Genomic DNA, 20,622 nt, shown 5'->3' with positions numbered 1-20,622 from the left:
TTCCCCGGCATTAACCCACGTTTCGTCTAGCCAAATTATGGAATGAATGTCTCTGCCCACAATTTTGTGCAAGAAAATGCTACGAGCGGTAACAATATGTGCCCTCTCTAACAGTACTTTGCGTCCGTCTAGCGTTTTGTAACGGAAACCCATGTTTTTTAGCACAATTTTTAGTGATGTTTTACCACCCCTAAAGAGTTCACTTTCTTTTAAAGAGATTAATAACTTAGCTACAGTCGGATACTCTTTTCTGCTGTAGTAAGCATAAACATGCCTACGAATTGCATCAGTCTGGAAAGAATCTGAATCTGTGATAGGACTAGGTCGCTTTTTCTTCTTTCCTGGGGTTGATAAAAATGTATTATTTGATCCAGACAGCTCGGAATCATTACGGCTCACTTCAGTATCTTCCAAGTTTTGTAGTAATACTCCTTTACTTACTACGGTTCTTGCACTAATACCAAGAGTTTTCGACGTACGTTCCACCACTTTGTCGGCAGGAATTGATGGCTGTCCATGAATGCTTACATAGTTTTTCTCCTGCTCGTAAAACTCACGAGTTCTGCGTAGTAACTCCAGTGCCTGGCTGTTTAGGGGCACCCCTCGACGCAAAGGATTGTCATTGGGTGAACGAAGTCTTTTCGGTGGCATTTTCCAAGTATGTACACTCACAACGTAACAAAAGTCACAACGATATAGCACACAGTACAACGAAAACACGCGGTAAACAACATACAATTCACGTTGTATACACATCCACTAAACAAAGCCGGCAACGCGGGAACTTTGACGTCACAGCACGTGAGTAACAGCTGTGCTCACTGCGCTGTGATTGGCTGGCGCCCCACGCTGAACGCCCAGCGCCTATCGTTCTTCACTTGTTACTCTGATACGCTGCCAACTTCATACGCAAACGTGAAGTGCAATGTTTCAGCGGCCCGGGTATAGATCCCAAGTTTTGTTCTTCTTCAAGGATATAATTGCCTCTTACATTGGTTGTTTCCACTTCTTTCGATGCCACTGTTGAAGTTTGAGGTTCAAAGATAATGGCAGAACAAGCTATATCTTGCCCCCAAAATCGAACATGTGTTCGCAGATTAGACTGATCTCTCAGATTCATCTTTTGATTTTCTTTCATTTCACCCTCTTCAGGTTCCTCTTGAAAATATTCTGCAGCATGGTCTCCTGGGTGAAATTCACTATATCTTTTTACTGTGTTTATGCTGTGGGTTTGTTCTTCATTGGAAGATACATTGCAGGAGATTGTAATTATCTTTGACTCAGGATCATAGAGGTGATAATTGGTACTATACCCATCATAGCCAATCATGATCAATTTTTTTTTTTATTTACTATCCCATTTTGATCGAAATTTATCGGTAACGTGTATATGCTGCTGATCTAAACTTCCTTAAGTGTCCTAAAGGTTTTCCAAACCATTTTTCATATAGTGTAATATTGTTGTTTACTTTACATGATCGATGATTTAAGATATATGCAGCACAATTTACTGCCTCTGCCCACAATTTGTTATGCAAGTCAGTACTTAATAGCATAGTGCCTGCACACTCAGCAATGGACCTGTTTTCTAGTTCAATTCGGTCCATTGTCCTGTGGTATATAGGGACACGTTTTCTCATGTATTATATCATTTTGCTTGAAATAATCTTCAAATTGTTTTTTTATGAATTCAGTCTTATTCTCACTTCTCAGGTTTTTGATTTGCTTACTTTTAAGAAAATACACGAATATGTATGAAGTGCAATCATCCTTGAAAACTATGTACAAATTTGCACCTCTAAGAGACGGTTTGGTCATCCATCCACTCAAATCTACACTCATGCTCATAAACTAAGGATAACTGCATAATGTGGTGCCATAAAATGTGGCACTACACAAAACTAGCGCTAATAGCATAGGCACATAGGGAACACACATGACACAGATCTGAAAGTCCACAGTATTGGTGATAAGTTGAGAAAACCGTCCCAAAACACATGTGCTACAAAACGCCACTGTTTCCTGAGCATGTATGGGATATGATCACCATGCACACGTACACAGGCTGCACAACGGGTTGGCATACTCTGGATCAGGTGGTCGAGCAGCTGCTGGGGTATAGCCTCCCATTCTTGCACCAGTACCTGTCAGAGCTCCTGAAGTGTCCTAGGAGTTTGAAGACGTGCAGCAATACGTCGACTTAGAGCATCCCAGACGTGCTCGATGTGGTTTAAGTCTGGAGAACAGGCAGGCCACTCCATTCGCCTGATATCTTCTGTTTCAAGGTACTCTTCCACGATGGCAGCTCGGTGGGGCCATGTGCTATCATCATCAGGAGGAAGGTGGGACCCCTGAAAAGGCAGACATAGTGGTGCAAAATGATGTCCCAGTACACCTTACCTGTTACAGTTCCTCTGTTAAAGACTTGCAGGGGTGTACGTGCACCAATCATAATCCCACCCCACATCTGGTTCCGGGTCATGCTAGATGAAAATCCGGCGAGATCACACTTTGTGGCACACGGAGGGCCCGTGCTGAGACCTGATGTGTTTGACTAGCCTCCAGTCGCCCTAGTATTCTACCCCTCACAACGTCATCAATATATGTTCTTTGTGCCATTTTCAACACACAGTTACCATTAGCACATCTGAAACCATCTGCACACTTACTCGCCGCACCATACTCTTGACATGCACCAACACACCTCTGTGTATGTGAACTGTTGCCTACAAAGCATGATGGCGGCGCATATGGATGTAGTGGCAAATCGCTCCGTGAATATCGGTAAATTACCATCAGTGAATTGTATGCTATGTGCAAAAAAAGTGAAAAAAGGTGTTAAAATATGTGTAGTGGCACATAAATGGTATCATCCTTGTTGTTTCGTGGAAGCAAATCTCGGTCAACATAGGCCTAAATGTGACTGTGGAACTGAGTGCAACGGTCTTGAAACTGCATTTGAAATGTGCAACGCTGGACTCGAAATAAATGTGAGGGAAGAACTGCAAAGTGACTTAAGTAAAGCTAGACAATATGCAGAAATGCTGAAAAGTTTGATCGACTATATGGACCTTCCCACAGATACGCAAACAGGCAAACGAGAGTGTGTATATACTAGGCCTAAGAAAATCTCTCGACCTGTCTTAAATACCAATGTTTTTCGTGTTCCACTAATGAATAAATACGATGTTCTAAGTGCAGACAGCTCAGAATCATGGACAAAAAATCTCAGTGTAACAGGTAACTGCTCGGAAAGATCTGCTGAACAAAAAAGTGCCAGCAGAAACACGTTACCATCAAATACTATTAAACGAAAAAATCGTGTGAGAGCAACTTGTAATAAAACTGAACACGAGACAAAAAAGGAAAAAGAGAAGAAGAAGGAAGAAATATACATATTATCGACGAGTCATGGCAAGGGACTGGCTACAATCATGTCTGATATGCAGTCCGAATATAAAGTGATTGGAATTTCGAAACCTGGTGCTCCTCTACGAGAAGTGCTGAAAAACTGTGAAAGTTCCGTGAAAAGCGACGTCAACTGTGTCATAATCGGAGGGGGAAACGATGTCTATAAAAATGAAAGCAGCCTTGCTGTAAGAACACTGAAAGAATCGCTAGGAAAAATTTCACAGGCGAAGGTATTTGTTGTAAACATTCCCTACAGACACGACTTAACGGAAGACTCGTGTGTAAACAAAGAAATCATCGCGACAAATCGGAAATTCAGGAAGATTTGTAGCGGTTTTGTGCACACGACTTTCATTGAAGCAACGAGTTCAGTAAGAGAGCATTTTACTAGACATGGACTGCACAGAAACAACCTAGGCAAGAAAGTGCTGGCCAAAGAAATTCTCCAGGTGATAAAGACAGCAGGAGTGGATGCCTATGTAAAAATAGCACTACCTGCAACAGGTTTTCTGCCAATGACAACAGAAAAGAAAAGTGCACCAACAGCATATGAGGAAGAAACACCCTACGATGAAAAAATTACAACTGTGCAAACATGTAAAGCGTCACAGTCACCAGTGGCATTATCAGTAGCAGCAGTGGAAAAGGAAGTAACAGTAGCATCAACAGCAGAAGTTTCACCAGCAACAGTAACTATAGTGCCTCTAAAAGGAGAAATGAGAATTGCAGCAGGAGAAGCAGCATCAAGTGTTACGGGTAGACGGAAAACAGCACCTCCTGTCCGTCTAAATGATTTTTTAGTGGAAGGTAGCAAGATGAGGAAGCCCACGAGATAAGTAGTGTAACAAATTTCATAACACCTCACCAAAACGTTCAATCTAAAATAAACAACGATTATGATCTTAAAATTTGCTATCTGAATGTTCAAGGACTAATAGATAAAGAATTTATTGTAAACAGTTTTGGACTAGATAACAAATTTGATATTTTCTGTCTGAGTGAACATTGGGTTACTGAGAGTGTACTTCCAGTTGTCAAACTTGATAACTATAATGTAGCAAATAGTTACAGTAGAAAACTGCATATAAGAGGTGGTGTGGCAATATATATTAATCAGTCATTCAGCTGCTCCAGTGTTAAGATGGACCTACATTATTTATGTGAGGAACAGAACTTTGAAGCCACTGGTATAGTTATAGACAGTCTTAAGTTAGTAATAGTATCCCTTTACAGGTCACCTAAGGGTATCATCAATGTATTTCTAGAAAAATTGGACATGCTGTTAGATGTACTAAGAGGGACCAGATGGTTGCATTATGACATAGTAATTGGTGGAGATCTGAACGCAGATTTTGATATAACAACACATAAACGTACTGTGACTGAGTTGAAAAACCTTCTAAGACAGTGCAATTTGCACTCAATCAATAACAGGCCCACAAGAGATAAAGCATGTCTTGACAATATTTTTGTCAACTTTAAAACTACAGAAGAAACATGTGCTGTTACAGCATTTCCATTTTCAGATCATGACTCTGTATCTTTAAACTATACAAGTAGGTTCTGTATTGATAATAGTAATATTCCTAAGCCTGTCCCAAAAGTTATAATCACCAGGCCTGTCACAGATGACAAAATTGTTCAGCTCTGTAAGTCCCTTGCTGAGAGAGACTGGTTCAACCAATGTCATGGTGACACAAGTTATAGTCTTAGTGCTGATTTGTCAGGGAAACTATTATTTGAGAGATTTTTTAAAACATTTCTGACACAATTTAATGACAACATCCCCATAAAGAAATGCAAATTAACTGACAAAGGCTTTACAAACAGGGCTACAAACAGACAAAATTCATGGTTCACTAAACAATTATCAAATATGAAAAACCAAGCTATGGTGTTGCACAATATATGTAGCAATCAGAAAACAGAACATGCCAGATTAGCCTATATAAAATGCAGGAATGAGTATAAAAAAGCCATCGTGGAAGCCAAAAAAGCACATAATTTCAATACCATTGATAATTCCACAAATAAGTGCAAAGCTGCATGGAAATTAATAAATGGTGTTGCTAAAGATGTGAGAAGCAAAAAAATTAATATAAGTCCCCAAAAATTCAATGATTTCTTTATTAAATCTGTTGAAAATGTAGGAAATACTATAATCAAACCTGATATCAGTTCATCAGAGTTACTTTCTAAAAATGTTTGCAGAACACCAACAGACACAGGTACGTTTATGTTCTCCGAGATCTCACCTAGTCATGTCCTAAGCATTGTAAAACGGATGAAATCTTCAGACAGTGTAGATATATATGACATATCCTGTAATTTACTAAAGAAAGTAATAGACTATATTGTGTACCCCTTAACATTCTGTATAAATAAATGCATATCTGAAGGATATTTTCCCGAAGAACTCAAAGTGGCTAGGGTAATCCCAATATATAAAAAGGGAGATATGGACTCACCTTCCAGTTACAGACCAATCTCCATAGTCCCAGCTTTTTCTAAAATACTGGAATGTGTAATTTACCAACAGCTATCTGTCTCCAGAATGAGATTTTCACTCTGCAGCGGAGTGTGCGCTGATATGAAACTTCCTGGCAGATTAAAACTGTGTGCCCGACCGAGACTCGAACTCGGGACCTTTGCCTTTCGCGGGCAAGTGCTCTACCAACTGAGCTACCGAAGCACGACTCACGCCCGGTACTCACAGCTTTACTTCTGCCAGTACCTCGTCTCCTACCTTCCAAACTTTACAGAAGCTCTCCTGCGAACCTTGCAGAACTAGCACTCCTGAAAGAAAGGATATTGCAAAGACATGGCTTAGCCACAGCCTGGGGGATGTTTCCAGAATGAGATTTTCACTCTGCAGCGGAGTGTGCGCTGATATGAAACTTCCTGGCAGATTAAAACTGTGTGCCCGACCGAGACTCGAACTCGGGACCTTTGCCTTTCGCGGGCAAGTGCTCTACCAACTGAGCTACCGAAGCACGACTCACGCCCGGTACTCACAGCTTTACTTCTGCCAGTACCTCGTCTCCTACCTTCCAAACTTTACAGAAGCTCTCCTGCGAACCTTGCAGAACTAGCACTCCTGAAAGAAAGGATATTGCGGAGACATGGCTTAGCCACAGCCTGGGGGATGTTTCCAGAATGAGATTTTCACTCTGCAGCGGAGTGTGCGCTGATATGAAACTTCCTGGCAGATTAAAACTGTGTGCCCGACCGAGACTCGAACTCGGGACCTTTGCCTTTCGCGGGCGAGTGCTCTACCAACTGAGCTACCGAAGCACGACTCACGCCCGGTACTCACAGCTTTACTTCTGCCAGTACCTCGTCTCCTACCTTCCAAACTTTACAGAAGCTCTCCTGCGAACCTTGCAGAACTAGCACTCCTGAAAGAAAGGATATTGCGGAGACATGGCTTAGCCACAGCCTGGGGGATGTTTCCAGAATGAGATTTTCACTCTGCAGCGGAGTGTGCGCTGATATGAAACTTCCTGGCAGATTAAAACTGTGTGCCCGACCGAGACTCGAACTCGGGACCTTTGCCTTTCGCGGGCAAGTGCTCTACCAACTGAGCTACCGAAGCACGACTCACGCCCGGTACTCACAGCTTTACTTCTGCCAGTACCTCGTCTCCTACCTTCCAAACTTTACAGAAGCTCTCCTGCGAACCTTGCAGAACTAGCACTCCTGAAAGAAAGGATATTGCGGAGACATGGCTTAGCCACAGCCTGGGGGATGTTTCCAGAATGAGATTTTCACTCTGCAGCGGAGTGTGCGCTGATATGAAACTTCCTGGCAGATTAAAACTGTGTGCCCGACCGAGACTCGAACTCGGGACCTTTGCCTTTCGCGGGCAAGTGCTCTACCAACTGAGCTACCGAAGCACGACTCACGCCCGGTACTCACAGCTTTACTTCTGCCAGTACCTCGTCTCCTACCTTCCAAACTTTACAGAAGCTCTCCTGCGAACCTTGCAGAACTAGCACTCATATCAGCGCACACTCCGCTGCAGAGTGAAAATCTCATTCTGGAAACATCCCCCAGGCTGTGGCTAAGCCATGTCTCCGCAATATCCTTTCTTTCAGGAGTGCTAGTTCTGCAAGGTTCGCAGGAGAGCTTCTGTAAGGTTTGGAAGGTAGGAGACGAGGTACTGGCAGAAGTAAAGCTGTGAGTACCGGGCGTGAGTCGTGCTTCGGTAGCTCAGTTGGTAGAGCACTTGCCCGCGAAAGGCAAAGGTCCCGAGTTCGAGTCTCGGTCGGGCACACAGTTTTAATCTGCCAGGAAGTTTCATATCAGCGCACACTCCGCTGCAGAGTGAAAATCTCATTCTGGAAACATCCCCCAGGCTGTGGCTAAGCCATGTCTCCGCAATATCCTTTCTTTCAGGAGTGCTAGTTCTGCAAGGTTCGCAGGAGAGCTTCTGTAAAGTTTGGAAGGTAGGAGACGAGGTACTGGCAGAAGTAAAAGCTGTGAGTACCGGGCGTGAGTCGTGCTTCGGTAGCTCAGTTGGTAGAGCACTTGCCCGCGAAAGGCAAAGGTCCCGAGTTCGAGTCTCGGTCGGGCACACAGTTTTAATCTGCCAGGAAGTTTCATATCAGCGCACACTCCGCTGCAGAGTGAAAATCTCATTCTGGAAACATCCCCCAGGCTGTGGCTAAGCCATGTCTCCGCAATATCCTTTCTTTCAGGAGTGCTAGTTCTGCAAGGTTCGCAGGAGAGCTTCTGTAAAGTTTGGAAGGTAGGAGACGAGGTACTGGCAGAAGTAAAGCTGTGAGTACCGGGCGTGAGTCGTGCTTCGGTAGCTCAGTTGGTAGAGCACTTGCCCGCGAAAGGCAAAGGTCCCGAGTTCGAGTCTCGGTCGGGCACACAGTTTTAATCTGCCAGGAAGTTTCATATCAGCGCACACTCCGCTGCAGAGTGAAAATCTCATTCTGGAAACATCCCCCAGGCTGTGGCTAAGCCATGTCTCCGCAATATCCTTTCTTTCAGGAGTGCTAGTTCTGCAAGGTTCGCAGGAGAGCTTCTGTAAAGTTTGGAAGGTAGGAGACGAGGTACTGGCAGAAGTAAAGCTGTGAGTACTGGGCGTGAGTCGTGCTTCGGTAGCTCAGTTGGTAGAGCACTTGCCCGCGAAAGGCAAAGGTCCCGAGTTCGAGTCTCGGTCGGGCACACAGTTTTAATCTGCCAGGAAGTTTCATATCAGCGCACACTCCGCTGCAGAGTGAAAATCTCATTCTGGAAACATCCCCCAGGCTGTGGCTAAGCCATGTCTTTGCAATATCCTTTCTTTCAGGAGTGCTAGTTCTGCAAGGTTCGCAGGAGAGCTTCTGTAAAGTTTGGAAGGTAGGAGACGAGGTACTGGCAGAAGTAAAGCTGTGAGTACCGGGCGTGAGTCGTGCTTCGGTAGCTCAGTTGGTAGAGCACTTGCCCGCGAAAGGCAAAGGTCCCGAGTTCGAGTCTCGGTCGGGCACACAGTTTTAATCTGCCAGGAAGTTTCAGCTATCTGTCTATTTTGAAAAATTAGGAATAATTAGTGAATCTCAGTATGGTTTTAGGAAAAAGTTGTCTACTGTGGATGCTATAGACTTTGTAGTCAAATACTTACATCAAGTGTTTGAGGATAAGGGCTATGCTCAACTCACATTTTGTGATCTAAGCAAAGCTTTTGACTGTGTAAAGCATAAGCCACTCCTAGAAAAACTGGAATTCTATGGCATTAGACATAACAGCCTTAAATTAATAAAATCATATCTTCAGAATCGTAAGCAAGTTGTTTGTGTAGGGAGAGAAATGTCGAGTATAGAGCAAGTCAAGGTAGGTGTTCCGCAGGGATCTGTGCTGGGCCCCTTTTTGTTCCTGATAATGATAAATGATCTGCCGTCGTTTATCAAGTCCACCACTGTGTTGTATGCAGATGATACAACATTTCTTCATGCTAGTGAGGATTTCAATAGTCTTAAAACTTGTGCAGAAAAGACAATTGACCAAGCATCCTATTGGTTCAAGGCAAATGGATTCCTGCTGAATGAAAACAAAACACAGCAGATGGTCTGTAGTCTTAGAGACAAGCTTCTGTCAGATGATCCAAGTTATGTCAAATTTTTGGGGGTATACATTGATGATAAATTATCTTGGGGTCAACATGTACAATATATTAGTGGTAAATTGTCAAGAGTTATTTACCTGTTAAGGCGACTTATGGATTGTGTTCCTGAAAAATATGTTAGAACATCCTATTTTTCATTCTTTCAAAGTATAATAACATATGGAATTATTTTGTGGGGGAACTCTAGCTGTGTACATGACATATTAATACTGCAAAAAAAAGCTATTAGGATAATTACTGGTTTTGCATATAAGGCACACTGTAAACCATTGTTCTGTGAACAGAAAATCATGACTGTTATAAACTTGTACATATACTATGTTCTAATTTATACGAAGAAGAAATTACCAGAAACAAAAACCAGAGAAAATGTACACAGCCACAATACAAGAAGGAATAGGTGCCTCTATATTCCTTACCACAGATTGTCAAAGTCACTCAACAGCTACGAAATCATGGGGTACAAATTATTTAATAATCTTCCTCAATCTGTTCAAGAATTACCTGAACAACTATTCAAACAAACAATTCATGACTGGCTAGTCCTCCACCCATTCTATGACATAAGAGAATTTATCAATTGTAATATAATACTATAATGTTAACAAGAAACCTGTTGTTTCTTTCAAACTATTAATTCTATTTTAGCATGTATTTGACGTTGTCTATTGCTGTAATGGCCGAATGACAATAAAATTATTATTATTATTATTATTATCATGCATGACTGCAGGTCAAATGCACCGCATGGTCACACCCCGAGGTGATTTAAACCCGCAAACCGCCCACTAGAGCGTTGTTTCATCATGTATCAGCATTATCCTTAATTTATGAGCATTAGAGTACATGAATAAATTCGCCAGGAACTTCTGATCTTGATTCCAAATTTGTATGAAAAGATTTTCTTTTCATCTTGCCATACTGACATGGTTCACAATGACAATATTCCAGTTTATTCATATTGAAACCAGGTATTAAGTTCAGATCAGCCATATTCTTGAGGCCACTGAAATGAATGTGCCCAAATCTCTCATTCCAGTTCATGGTGGAATTCAGGGAAGCAGGATTTGCCTGTAGTACATCTGGATATTTAAACAACATTTGATAACACTGATTGTCCATCTTAATTTCTGCTGCAGTTAGGCCTGAACTGTGAACTTCCATTCTCTTGTCGTCAAAAATAACTTTCATTCCCCTTTTTGCGACTGCTCACACTGAAAATAAATTTTTCTGTAGCTTAGGAATATATAATGAGTTTTCCAATGTGCGAGGTTGCTATTTACGCTCAAAATACCTTCTGCTTTGACGATCGAGTTGTCTCAAATTTGAACAAATCAGTCATCTGACTGAATTAGCTTAAATGTGTTGAACGACTCTTTGCGTGACAGCACTGTCAGCTAACCAAATGCTTTCACAACCTGGAGCGAAACCATGTGCATGTTCTGCACTCAAAGTTTGGTGCTCAGACGAATTAGTTTTCTTATTAAGTTTTTCTAAAAGTTTTCTGCACTCGGGTTTAAAATGTCCTTTTTTGTGACAGTGATAACATTCAACGTCTTCTCTACTGACCATGTTAGACGCACTGTTGTTAGTGGTATTTGAACTGAATTTGCGTGTTTTGTTGACATTAACTGCTGCAAAGACTATTGGATTTTCATCACATTGTAAAAGATTTGTTCTTCTTTCAATAACCTTAAAGTCAAATTGTCAAACGTTTGTTGACCTTCAGCACACAAGTCCCAGGCAGTTGAAAAAATTGCAAACTTTGCTGGCAGACTTACCAAAATTTTAGCGATTTTGTCAACTGCTGTAACAGATTCCCCAATATCAGCTAATGCTTGTACCAAGGACTCGACTGATGTGTTGTGCGAATGTGTCTGTTGGTGACATTCTGTAATCAAAACATTTCTTCTTCAAGGCCATTTTATTAACTGCGGGTCATTGTTCGTGAATAGTCTTTAGTCTAGCCCACATTTCCGCTGCATTTGTGCGCGTCGTAGAAGATTGCAATTGGTCAAATTCCATTACAGTAGATATAATGAGCATCGCCTTCGCATTTAAGTCGTCCCAAGCGGATTGAATCTCACCAGCTTCATCTGGCCTCGATTTCCCCTCGATGATATCGTGCGCTTTTTCAGCACGAGAAATAATATGCAATTGATATTTCTACAGTTAGGAATTTTCTGGATACTGTACGTTTTCAATTTATCCATCTTCGTGTAGGCTGAATGTAAGTCAAACTTATAATAGTTCCAAACAAAAACGGAGATTTTCCACAATATACCAGCGAAATACGACGGTCCCAGAACTTGAGCGTCACGGTTCACGCTAATAAAACTCCGATCAAAAGCAACGAATTCACAGAACAAAACAAATACCGTAAGTATGCATTTGCCTGGGCTCGTAACCTGATGTCTTTAATTATGTTTGGCAGAAATCACAGAGCGACGACCATGAGAACATAATCGGATGGGTAAATCTTAGTAATATTTTGTTGGCGATGGTGAGGAACCTGATGTATCAGTAGGCCTACCAGTCGTATCCTTACATTCTTTCTCTCTCTCTGTAGAAGAATTAAAGCATAATTCCTATTTTGAGCAATCGTCAGAAATAATTTGCAAGAGAACAAACTTGAAACCCTGTAACTTACATCGAGAAGCCTGTGTTTTCCCGCACACGAACCAATCACTCCTTCGTAAAGTGGCGGGACGGACATCCTTGTCAAAAGTTGTTTACATTTTGCTAGCCGAGTGTTTCGTAGTGTTGCTACCGATGTCAGCTGAAATTTGCCATGAGATTTTCTCAGACGTTTAGGACAAGTGGGTGGCATTGTCAATTGTCAACTAATGGAGGATTCATTGCTAGCGCACACCAACATCAGCTCGTAGTTAGAAGATCAGAAACCGGCGAAATTGTTCAGTCCTTTACGTGTGATGACGCTATTGAGGTTAGTGCGATTTGCGTATTATTGTTAACTGTGACGAATAAAGTAGAACTTTTCATCTTTTGTAGTCCTGTCTTCCTCAGTTGCGTGTATTATTACGGTATATTGATAATTTTTGCTTTATGGACCGTTTGACAGCAACTGAATGAAACACTATTTTAGTCTCGCTTTTATTTTCTGCAAGGCATCTTCAGTGGCAGCTTTCAGGGACGATTTCCTACATATTACGCTCCTGTTGCATTTTTGGTGTTGTTATTTTTCTTCTAAAAGCCAATTTGTGGGTTTTCCCCATATTTCACAGCACTATGTACTTGACACTTGTTTCGATGCAAGTGTCAAGTCTATAGGTGAGTCTATATTAAAAACAAGTTCCAGTACAGGTGAGCTCCAGGATAAGAAAACTACCAAAGAGAAGCAATGAGTTTTTTATGGTTGGCTCCAGGGAATCCCTTTTGCCATCAGTGCCTGGTCCCAAAACCATCAAGCAGTTAGCATCATGTGTTACTAAGCCAACTCCAAGTCAAAGAGTAATTCACACTTGAGGAGCTCGCAAACAGATGTACAATTGCAAAACAATTTAGTCCCACCATCATGTAACAGTGAATCAGTTTTAATAAATACCATGCTTTTTAAGAAATGATATTGATAATTTGAATATTCTTTTAGGAAAGAACAAAAACATCACATTATATGTTAGAGAATTTTGGTTAAGTGAAGGTCAGTTCGATTTGTATATACCACCTGGCTAACTTTGGTACTGCTAACAGCCTTTACATATGACCAGAATTTCTTTGGGTTCTGTGAAAGCTCACTTGACAGTATTTTGCTACAGTAGTCACTGAAGGCATCACACATTGCTGCCTTAACAGCCAAATTCATTTCATTCAGGATTTCTCTATCTATAGTTTATGCTTTTTTTTGTACACCTGTTATGCAGTAATCTCTGTTTCTTTACAGTGACTGTATACCATGGAGGTTCCCTCCCATTATGAACTGTTCTACTGGATACATATCTGTCTAGTGCATGGTAAACTGTTCTTCTAAACTTGAGCCAGAGTTCCCGTTCATGCTCCTGACCTGTGCTGAAAGTTTCAAGTTTCTCATTTAGGTTCCTTTGTTGCTACTGAGTCATAAGGATGCTATCTCTTTCCTATAACATTCTGAACACATTTTGTCTGCATGTGAATGGAAAGTGGTTCATTTAAGTAATATCATAAAATCAATTATAAAATTAAGCAGCTCAAAAGCAGAAGACATTTATGGTATATCTAATTTTGTATTTAAAGAAAAGTAAGAGTCATAATAGCATACTGTCTTTGTTTACTTATAAATTGGATATTTACTAGTAGTTGTTTTCCAGCATGTTTAAAAATGACAGTGGGCACACTTTTACACACAATCTTCTCCAGGATACAGTTAAATAGTATTGGTGATAATCCATCACTCTCTTGCCCACCTGTCTTGGAAGTTATGCCTGTTAAGGTTTCTCTGATAATGTTTGCCAGTTTGTTTTTGACTCCAAATTCTCTGATGACCCTACTAGGGTCTGTCTATCCACTGAGTCAAAGGCTTTTTGAAGTCAATGAAGGATACCATTATATTTTAGCCATTCAGCAGTCATGTTGGATTATTCATTTCAAATTTAAAAGCTGTTCAGCATGGGAGCGGCCTGTTCGAAACCTACCCTGTTATTCTCCAAGTTGTTTATCTAGGATTCCTTCAGTTCCATTCAGCAGTACCTTTGAGAAGATTTTGTAGGTGGGTGGGAGTAGTGTCATGCATCTGTAGGTTTGTCACCTTTCTGATGGAGTGGGTGGATCAGTGCCATTTTTCATTCATCTTGCAGTTTTTCTGTCTCCCATTGCTGGAAGATTCGGTGTAAATTGTCAAGGATTCCCAGTTCTGCCCTTTTCAGCATTTCTACTGATACTGAGTCTTTTCTGCTGGCCTTGTTGTGTTTGAGATATTTTAGGGCTTCCTTTATTTCTTCTTTTGTTGGTCACGTATCATCTTCTAGGTTCTCAGGAGGAGCCAGAGGTTCCAGTTGGGTAGCTGGAGATGGGCAGATGAGCAGCTCCTTGAAGTATCTGGCTTGTGTATTGCAATTTTCTTTATTGTTCAATCCAGTTTTGCCCTGTTCATTTTTGAAGCTTACACTTGGGAGCTGGTATCCTTTGAGCTTGTTGTTGAAAGTTTGAGAGAAATCTCTTTTATTAATTTTTGTGAAGCTATTCTGGAGATTTTGTAATTTTTCATTCTCAAGTGATCATTTTACTCTGCAGAATATCCTTGATGTTTCTTTCCTCTGTTTTCTGAATTGTCCCCAGTGTTCCGTATTTCCTGAACTTTTCCATCTTCATCATGTGTTGACTCTCTCTTCAAGTGCTTTCTCACATTCATCATTCCACAAGATTGTCCGTTTTGTCTTTTCCGTACAGAGTGTTTTCTTTGTGGCTTTGCCAGGTCTCTTTTCTAGAGGAGTGGTTTTCTTCTATGAAGTTATTTATAATGTCTTGATTGATGTTCGTTATATTTGGTCACTTTGGGGGAGAGGGGGGGTCTCTCTTTCGTTTTGGTGGGAGAAAACGCATTTTAACTTTGGAGAGGTAGTGATCAGAATCGAATTTACCATTTCTGATTACTTTAACATTCATCACTTCTCTGTTGTTTGTCCTGATTATTGCTACACAGTCTAATTGGAATTCTCTTAGGTTGGAATTTGGAGATAACCATGTCTTTGCTTTTCTTGGGAGTTTTCAAAAATGAGTTGACATTAGCTTCAACTGGAAAGTTTTTCAGAGTCCAGTGAGCCTTTCTCTGTTCTGATTTGTTCTCCTGTGTGCTGAGTAGTCTCTCACTATGTCTCTATACTTTCTTTCTCTCCAAATTTGTGTGTTGAAGTTCCCAGTAGGATTTTTGTTTAATTCACAGTTATCTGGAAAATTTCTCTTCTCAGCAGATCCCAGAAGTCATGTACAGGGTGATAATAATTAAAGTTACACTTTCAAAACAATGTACAAATAACACCACTGATCAGAATGATGCCAAATTACAACGGAATATTATTGGAGAAGGAGAAAAACGTATGACTGAAGGAAAAAAATAGTGTGAAAATTGATCAGTAGGTTGCACTGTATGCATCAGAGTATGTAAACGAAAACACCTCATGAGCATGACCTATTGAAGTTGGAATAAACACACTGGGTACACATCTTTTCCTCCTTTTGCATCTGCAAAGTTCACCATGACTTTCTCAATGCAGGATCACTCTCTGTTTGTAAAGCTGCATTACAAAAATGATGAGTGTGCACACATCACTCTGCAGACGTTCCGGACACTGAAGGGTTTGAAAAAAGTCGTTGGTCCGATGACTGCTGTGGGTCTAGAAAAAATGATTTGGAAATTTGAAAAGACGGGTTCTTTTGGTCTGCAACACATGGGGAAAATAAATGATTTGACGTCAGTGGAAGCAGTGGCCACAGCAATGCAGGAGGAGATGAGTGGTGGTGTGCAAACACGTGGTTCATGGAGAATTGCCCGAACATTGGACATACCTGTGAGCACCGTGCGTAAAATCCTACGAAACATCCTCCTTTGCTTTCCATTCAAAATTACCTATGTGTACGAGTTGCTTCCTGATGACCTGCCAGCAAGAGAGACCTTTGCTTCAAAATTTCATGCTCACATTGAAGTGGACAATGATTGGTTGTGGTAGATTTTGTGGACACATGAAGCCTACTTCTATGTGACAGGATATGTCAATGCACAGAACTGTCAAATATGGGCAATGGAAAATCCACATGCAAATCAACCAGTACCACTTTATCCTGAAAAGGCATCATTTATCATAGGGCCGTATTTTTTTTGAGGAGACTGGTGCTTCTGGTCCTGTTACCTGTACTGTCACTGGTAAGCAATGTGATTACACAACCATGTCATTCCAGCTCTCCAACAGGATGGATGTGTGGATGGGATCATTTTTATGCAAGATGGCGCACCGCCGCACATTGCAAATCCAGTTAAGCAGCTGCTGAAGCGCCATTTCGGAAGTGCTAGAATTATCAGCTGCCGTTTCCATACAGCCTGGCTGTCCCAATCACCTGATCATAATCCATGTGACTTCTGGCTGTGGGGCTATCTGAAAGATGTTGTGTTCTATGTTCCGACTTAGCTGCACTGAAGGCACGCCTTGCGCAGCACATTCTGAACGTGACCCCGGAAATGCTTCTGTCAGTTGTGGAACATGCTGTTTCTCGATTTCAACTTGTTGAAGAAAACATTGGACAGCATACTGAACACGTTTCGCGCCAGCCACACGGAAATTAATAATCTGAATTGAATTTGATTGATACTTTTTATGTAGTTTTTGACTTCAGGACAATTAAAAACCAAAGTGATTGATGCTTTTTATGCAGTTTTTGGCCTCAGGAGAATTAAAAACTGATTTTTCCCATCCGATGTGATATGACCTTGCGTGATGGATGGGCTTACATAACTAACAGTATCACACCTGTACACCCATACACACAGAGTAGTAAAGTTTGTTTAACATCAAACATACACCTTAGGCATTGTTGTATGATTCATTTGTCATTTGTAGTCGACCACTATTAAATGATGATGATTATAGTGCCATCTATTGCTACATTTTTTAACTTTTTAGTTTTCTTCTGCCATATATTTCCCCCTTCTCCAATAATATTCTGTCGCAATTTGACATCGTTCTAACCAGTGGTGTTATTTCTACAGCAGTTTGAAAGTTTGACTTTAATTATAATCACCTTGTACTTTCTGTGGGTTCTTCTTGTTTTTGTGCTTGATTGTCAGTATGAATAATCTTTCAGATTTTGATGAAAAGTCTATGATGCTGTTCACTATTGCTTTGCTTATGTAAAAGGCAGTCCCCAGGAGAGGGGTATTAATCATTATCTTTATTGCTGGCTTTCCTTTGAATACTCTGTAGTGTTATGTGTCCATGATGTGCTTGTCCAGGAATCTGGTCTCTTGTACAGCAAGATCTGAATTTCTTTCAGGAGCTTTTCCAATTTTTTCTGGTTCCTGACTCAGAGGAGTGAATTTATGTTTATGGTGCCAATGAAGTATTTCTTCCTAAATTTCAGTTTGGAAAGTGTTTCAAGACACTCTGACTCATGTCATATGCAGGTGGTGGGACTCCCCAGAATCCCAGGTCCCGATTCCTTACCACCTGGGTTAGTCCTCTCATTTAGCAACTTTTCCATTCTGCATATGAAATTGTTTTGTGTAGGTGGAGGAAATACATTCCAAAGAAAGATCGGATTGTTACTCCAAAATGATTGTTTTTCATAGTTTACTCCACTTGGTACTTCAACTCTCTCACCTGTTAGGAACTGAGATTCTTCTTCCACCTTTGAGACTGTTGACTGGGTTTCACCTAGTATCCCTAGGCAGGGGGCTCTTACTGGGTGCTATCATCCGAAGCCAGATGGACCCAGGTTTTCAGGGTTTTTTTTATGAGGTTGTTACTCCTCCCCCTCCTCCTTCCTCATCTCTTGTAAATGAGGCTCCAGGCTTCGGACCGGCATAGCGGAGTTAAAAAAAGTCTGTTATATTTTTTTAAATCTTTTTTGTTGGAACTAGTTTTGCTTAATTTTATGTCAGAAATTCTAGTACAGTGGATGTATCGTATCATTGAAATCTTTGTCTTCTTAGGTATAAGTAAAGTTCAAATTTTCACCTCTCTTGTATTTTTTGGGTACTATCATAGACAAGTGATAATTTGGTTTTTGTATTCATGTATTTCTTTATTGTAATTTCATGGTAATATTTAGCATAACGCTGCTTCTTGTGTGTATTACTCCTCCTTCCAGAGTGAAAAACAACCCTCCCTTAATTCAGTGTACGTTCTGTAATTTTTTTTCATTATATCATTGTCATGTAAGTTACATTGGAACTCTGTATAATTTGACACATTCCATATCCTTAAGATTCATGATTCACTCGCTCCCTTGATCTATGGAACACTAAATAAATAAATAAAATTGAGAAATAAATATTATTTACATTTCCAAATGGTTAACATAACACAACGTGTCTGTTGTGTTCATGTCGTTCCCAACTTGAAACTGTTACTTTTGCTTTAATGGCGTGCTTGATCCACAAGATATTTTCTTTTGTTTTGCCTGTCCATCTCTGCAACAATTTTTGCTGTTCACTTAAGGGCTTCATTCATCTTTGTTTAATCTTTGCGAGTAAAGGAGACCACTCACCGAAAACCAGAAGCATTGAGTCATTAACAGGTGCATGCAAAAAAGAAAGAAAACTTGCTAGCTTTTGGAGTAGTCATTTTTTGACACACACACACACACACACACACACACACACACACACACACACACACCTGTGCCCCCACATTGCGCCAACTGGACATAAAGTGCCAGTATTGCATTTGAGCGTGTCGTCTATGATGGGGTGGGGGATTGAGTCAGGTGGGTGGGGGAGAGACGGACAGAGGGGTTGGGAGTGTGTGGCTAAGTAGCTTGGAGGAAGGCAGCCAGTTTGCCAGCTAGGAATGCAGGAGCGAGGATAGGCAAGTGCATTGTCTAGACATGGGATGCACAGTTGTCAGATCCAATGGGGAGTGATGTAAGCTGAAGGTGACATGGGGACATGTACTGGTGGTGGGAGTGACAGGATGGAGGATGAGAGTACTTGTGGGGTGAAAAGTGTGGAGGCAGTGAGACATCTGAGGACCCTAGTCCACCTGCCGAAATAGAGCACTGTAATTATACATCCAGCTGGGACCATGTAGGGATAGAGAGAGAGTGTGTGTGAGTGTGAGTGTGGTATTCCTAAAGTATTTATATTGTACCAGACCTTTCCTTCAGTGTTGAATTTGTTGTTTAATTTAATTTCATATATTGTTTTCTTAATTGAGTTGTCTTAATCTACATTTCTCACTTTCTTCCTAATCAGTTGTTTTAGTTTCCAGATTTGTATCTTTTTGTACCCTGTACCTTACTGGTAATAGATCACACAAAACTGTGAAGCAGTTTAGAAATAGCTCAGTCTGTATCATTTGTTTTTTCACATTATAGAATATAGTTATTTCATTTTTAGTTCTCTTTGGTTATTTCCAAGGCCATTTTCCACAGTTTTTCCTTACTTTTGTATTTATCATTACTGTTTATCAAGGTATTTGTATAACATTACAGTTATCATAGATTGTGTAGTTGCAAAAATTGTTATGCAATATGTAAACAGAATACATACATAAAGAAATTAAACTATTACTGCTGCCAAACAAAGTACTGTCTATTTCTTAAGTCCTTATCTATACATATATTAAATCTAATACTATGACATAGTGGAAATAAGAACTAGCTTTAAAATCATTAATATTAAATACATTATAGATAATGAAAGTGATGTTTACGACAATTGTAATTTATTTTTTAGTAACTATTATTAGTTAGTGCAGCATCTTCAAGGAGATAGGTGCAAGGAAAACAAGATGATGAATACTTGAAGTACCTTGAGCAATGTTTGATGAGTACCGTATTTTAAGAATGATAATTGAACTATGAGACAGGCGAAATACTCTCAGACATCAAGAAGAATATAATAATTCCAATCCCAAAGAAAGCAGGTGTTGACAGATGTGAAAATTACTGAACTATCAGTTTAATAAGTCACGGCTGCAAAATACTAACGCGAATTCTTTACAGACAAATGGAAAAACTGCTAGAAGCCGACCTCGGGGAAGATCAGTGTGGATTCTGTAGAAATATTGGAACATGTGAGGCAATACTGACCCTACGACTTACTTTAGAAAATAGATAAAGGAAAGGCAAACCTGCATTTCTAGCATTTGTAGACTTAAATAAAGTTCTTGACAATGTTGACTGGAATACACTCTTTCAAATTCTAAAGGTGGCAGGGGTAAAATACAGGGAGCGAAAGGCTATTTACAATTTGTACAGAAACCAGATGGCAGTTATAAGAGTCGAGGGACATGAAAGGGAAGCAGTGGTTGGGAACGGAGTGAGACAGGGCTGTAGCCTCTCCCCGATGTTATTCAATCTGTATATTGAACAAGCAGTAAAGGAAACAAAAGAAAAATTCGTAGTAGGTATTAAAATCCATGGAGGAGAAATAAAAACTTTGAGGTTCG

General features: G+C 40.5%; 1 protein-coding gene across 1 annotated transcript in view; it reads left to right on the top strand.

Moving 5' to 3' along the window:
• Positions 1-12,082: 12,082 nt before the first annotated feature.
• The window catches only part of LOC126100373 (WD repeat-containing protein WRAP73-like), an 85,541-nt gene continuing 77,001 nt past the window's right edge, over positions 12,083-20,622 (top strand). The window contains exon 1 of the mRNA XM_049910982.1: positions 12,083-12,473. Coding sequence (XP_049766939.1) covers positions 12,318-12,473 — 156 coding nt within the window. The 5' untranslated portion in view covers positions 12,083-12,317. The remainder of the gene's footprint in view (positions 12,474-20,622) is intronic.

This window comes from Schistocerca cancellata, chromosome 9 (assembly GCF_023864275.1).
Source record: "Schistocerca cancellata isolate TAMUIC-IGC-003103 chromosome 9, iqSchCanc2.1, whole genome shotgun sequence".
NCBI lineage: Eukaryota > Metazoa > Arthropoda > Insecta > Orthoptera > Acrididae > Schistocerca > Schistocerca cancellata.
This window is presented reverse-complemented; position numbering and strand designations above follow the sequence as displayed.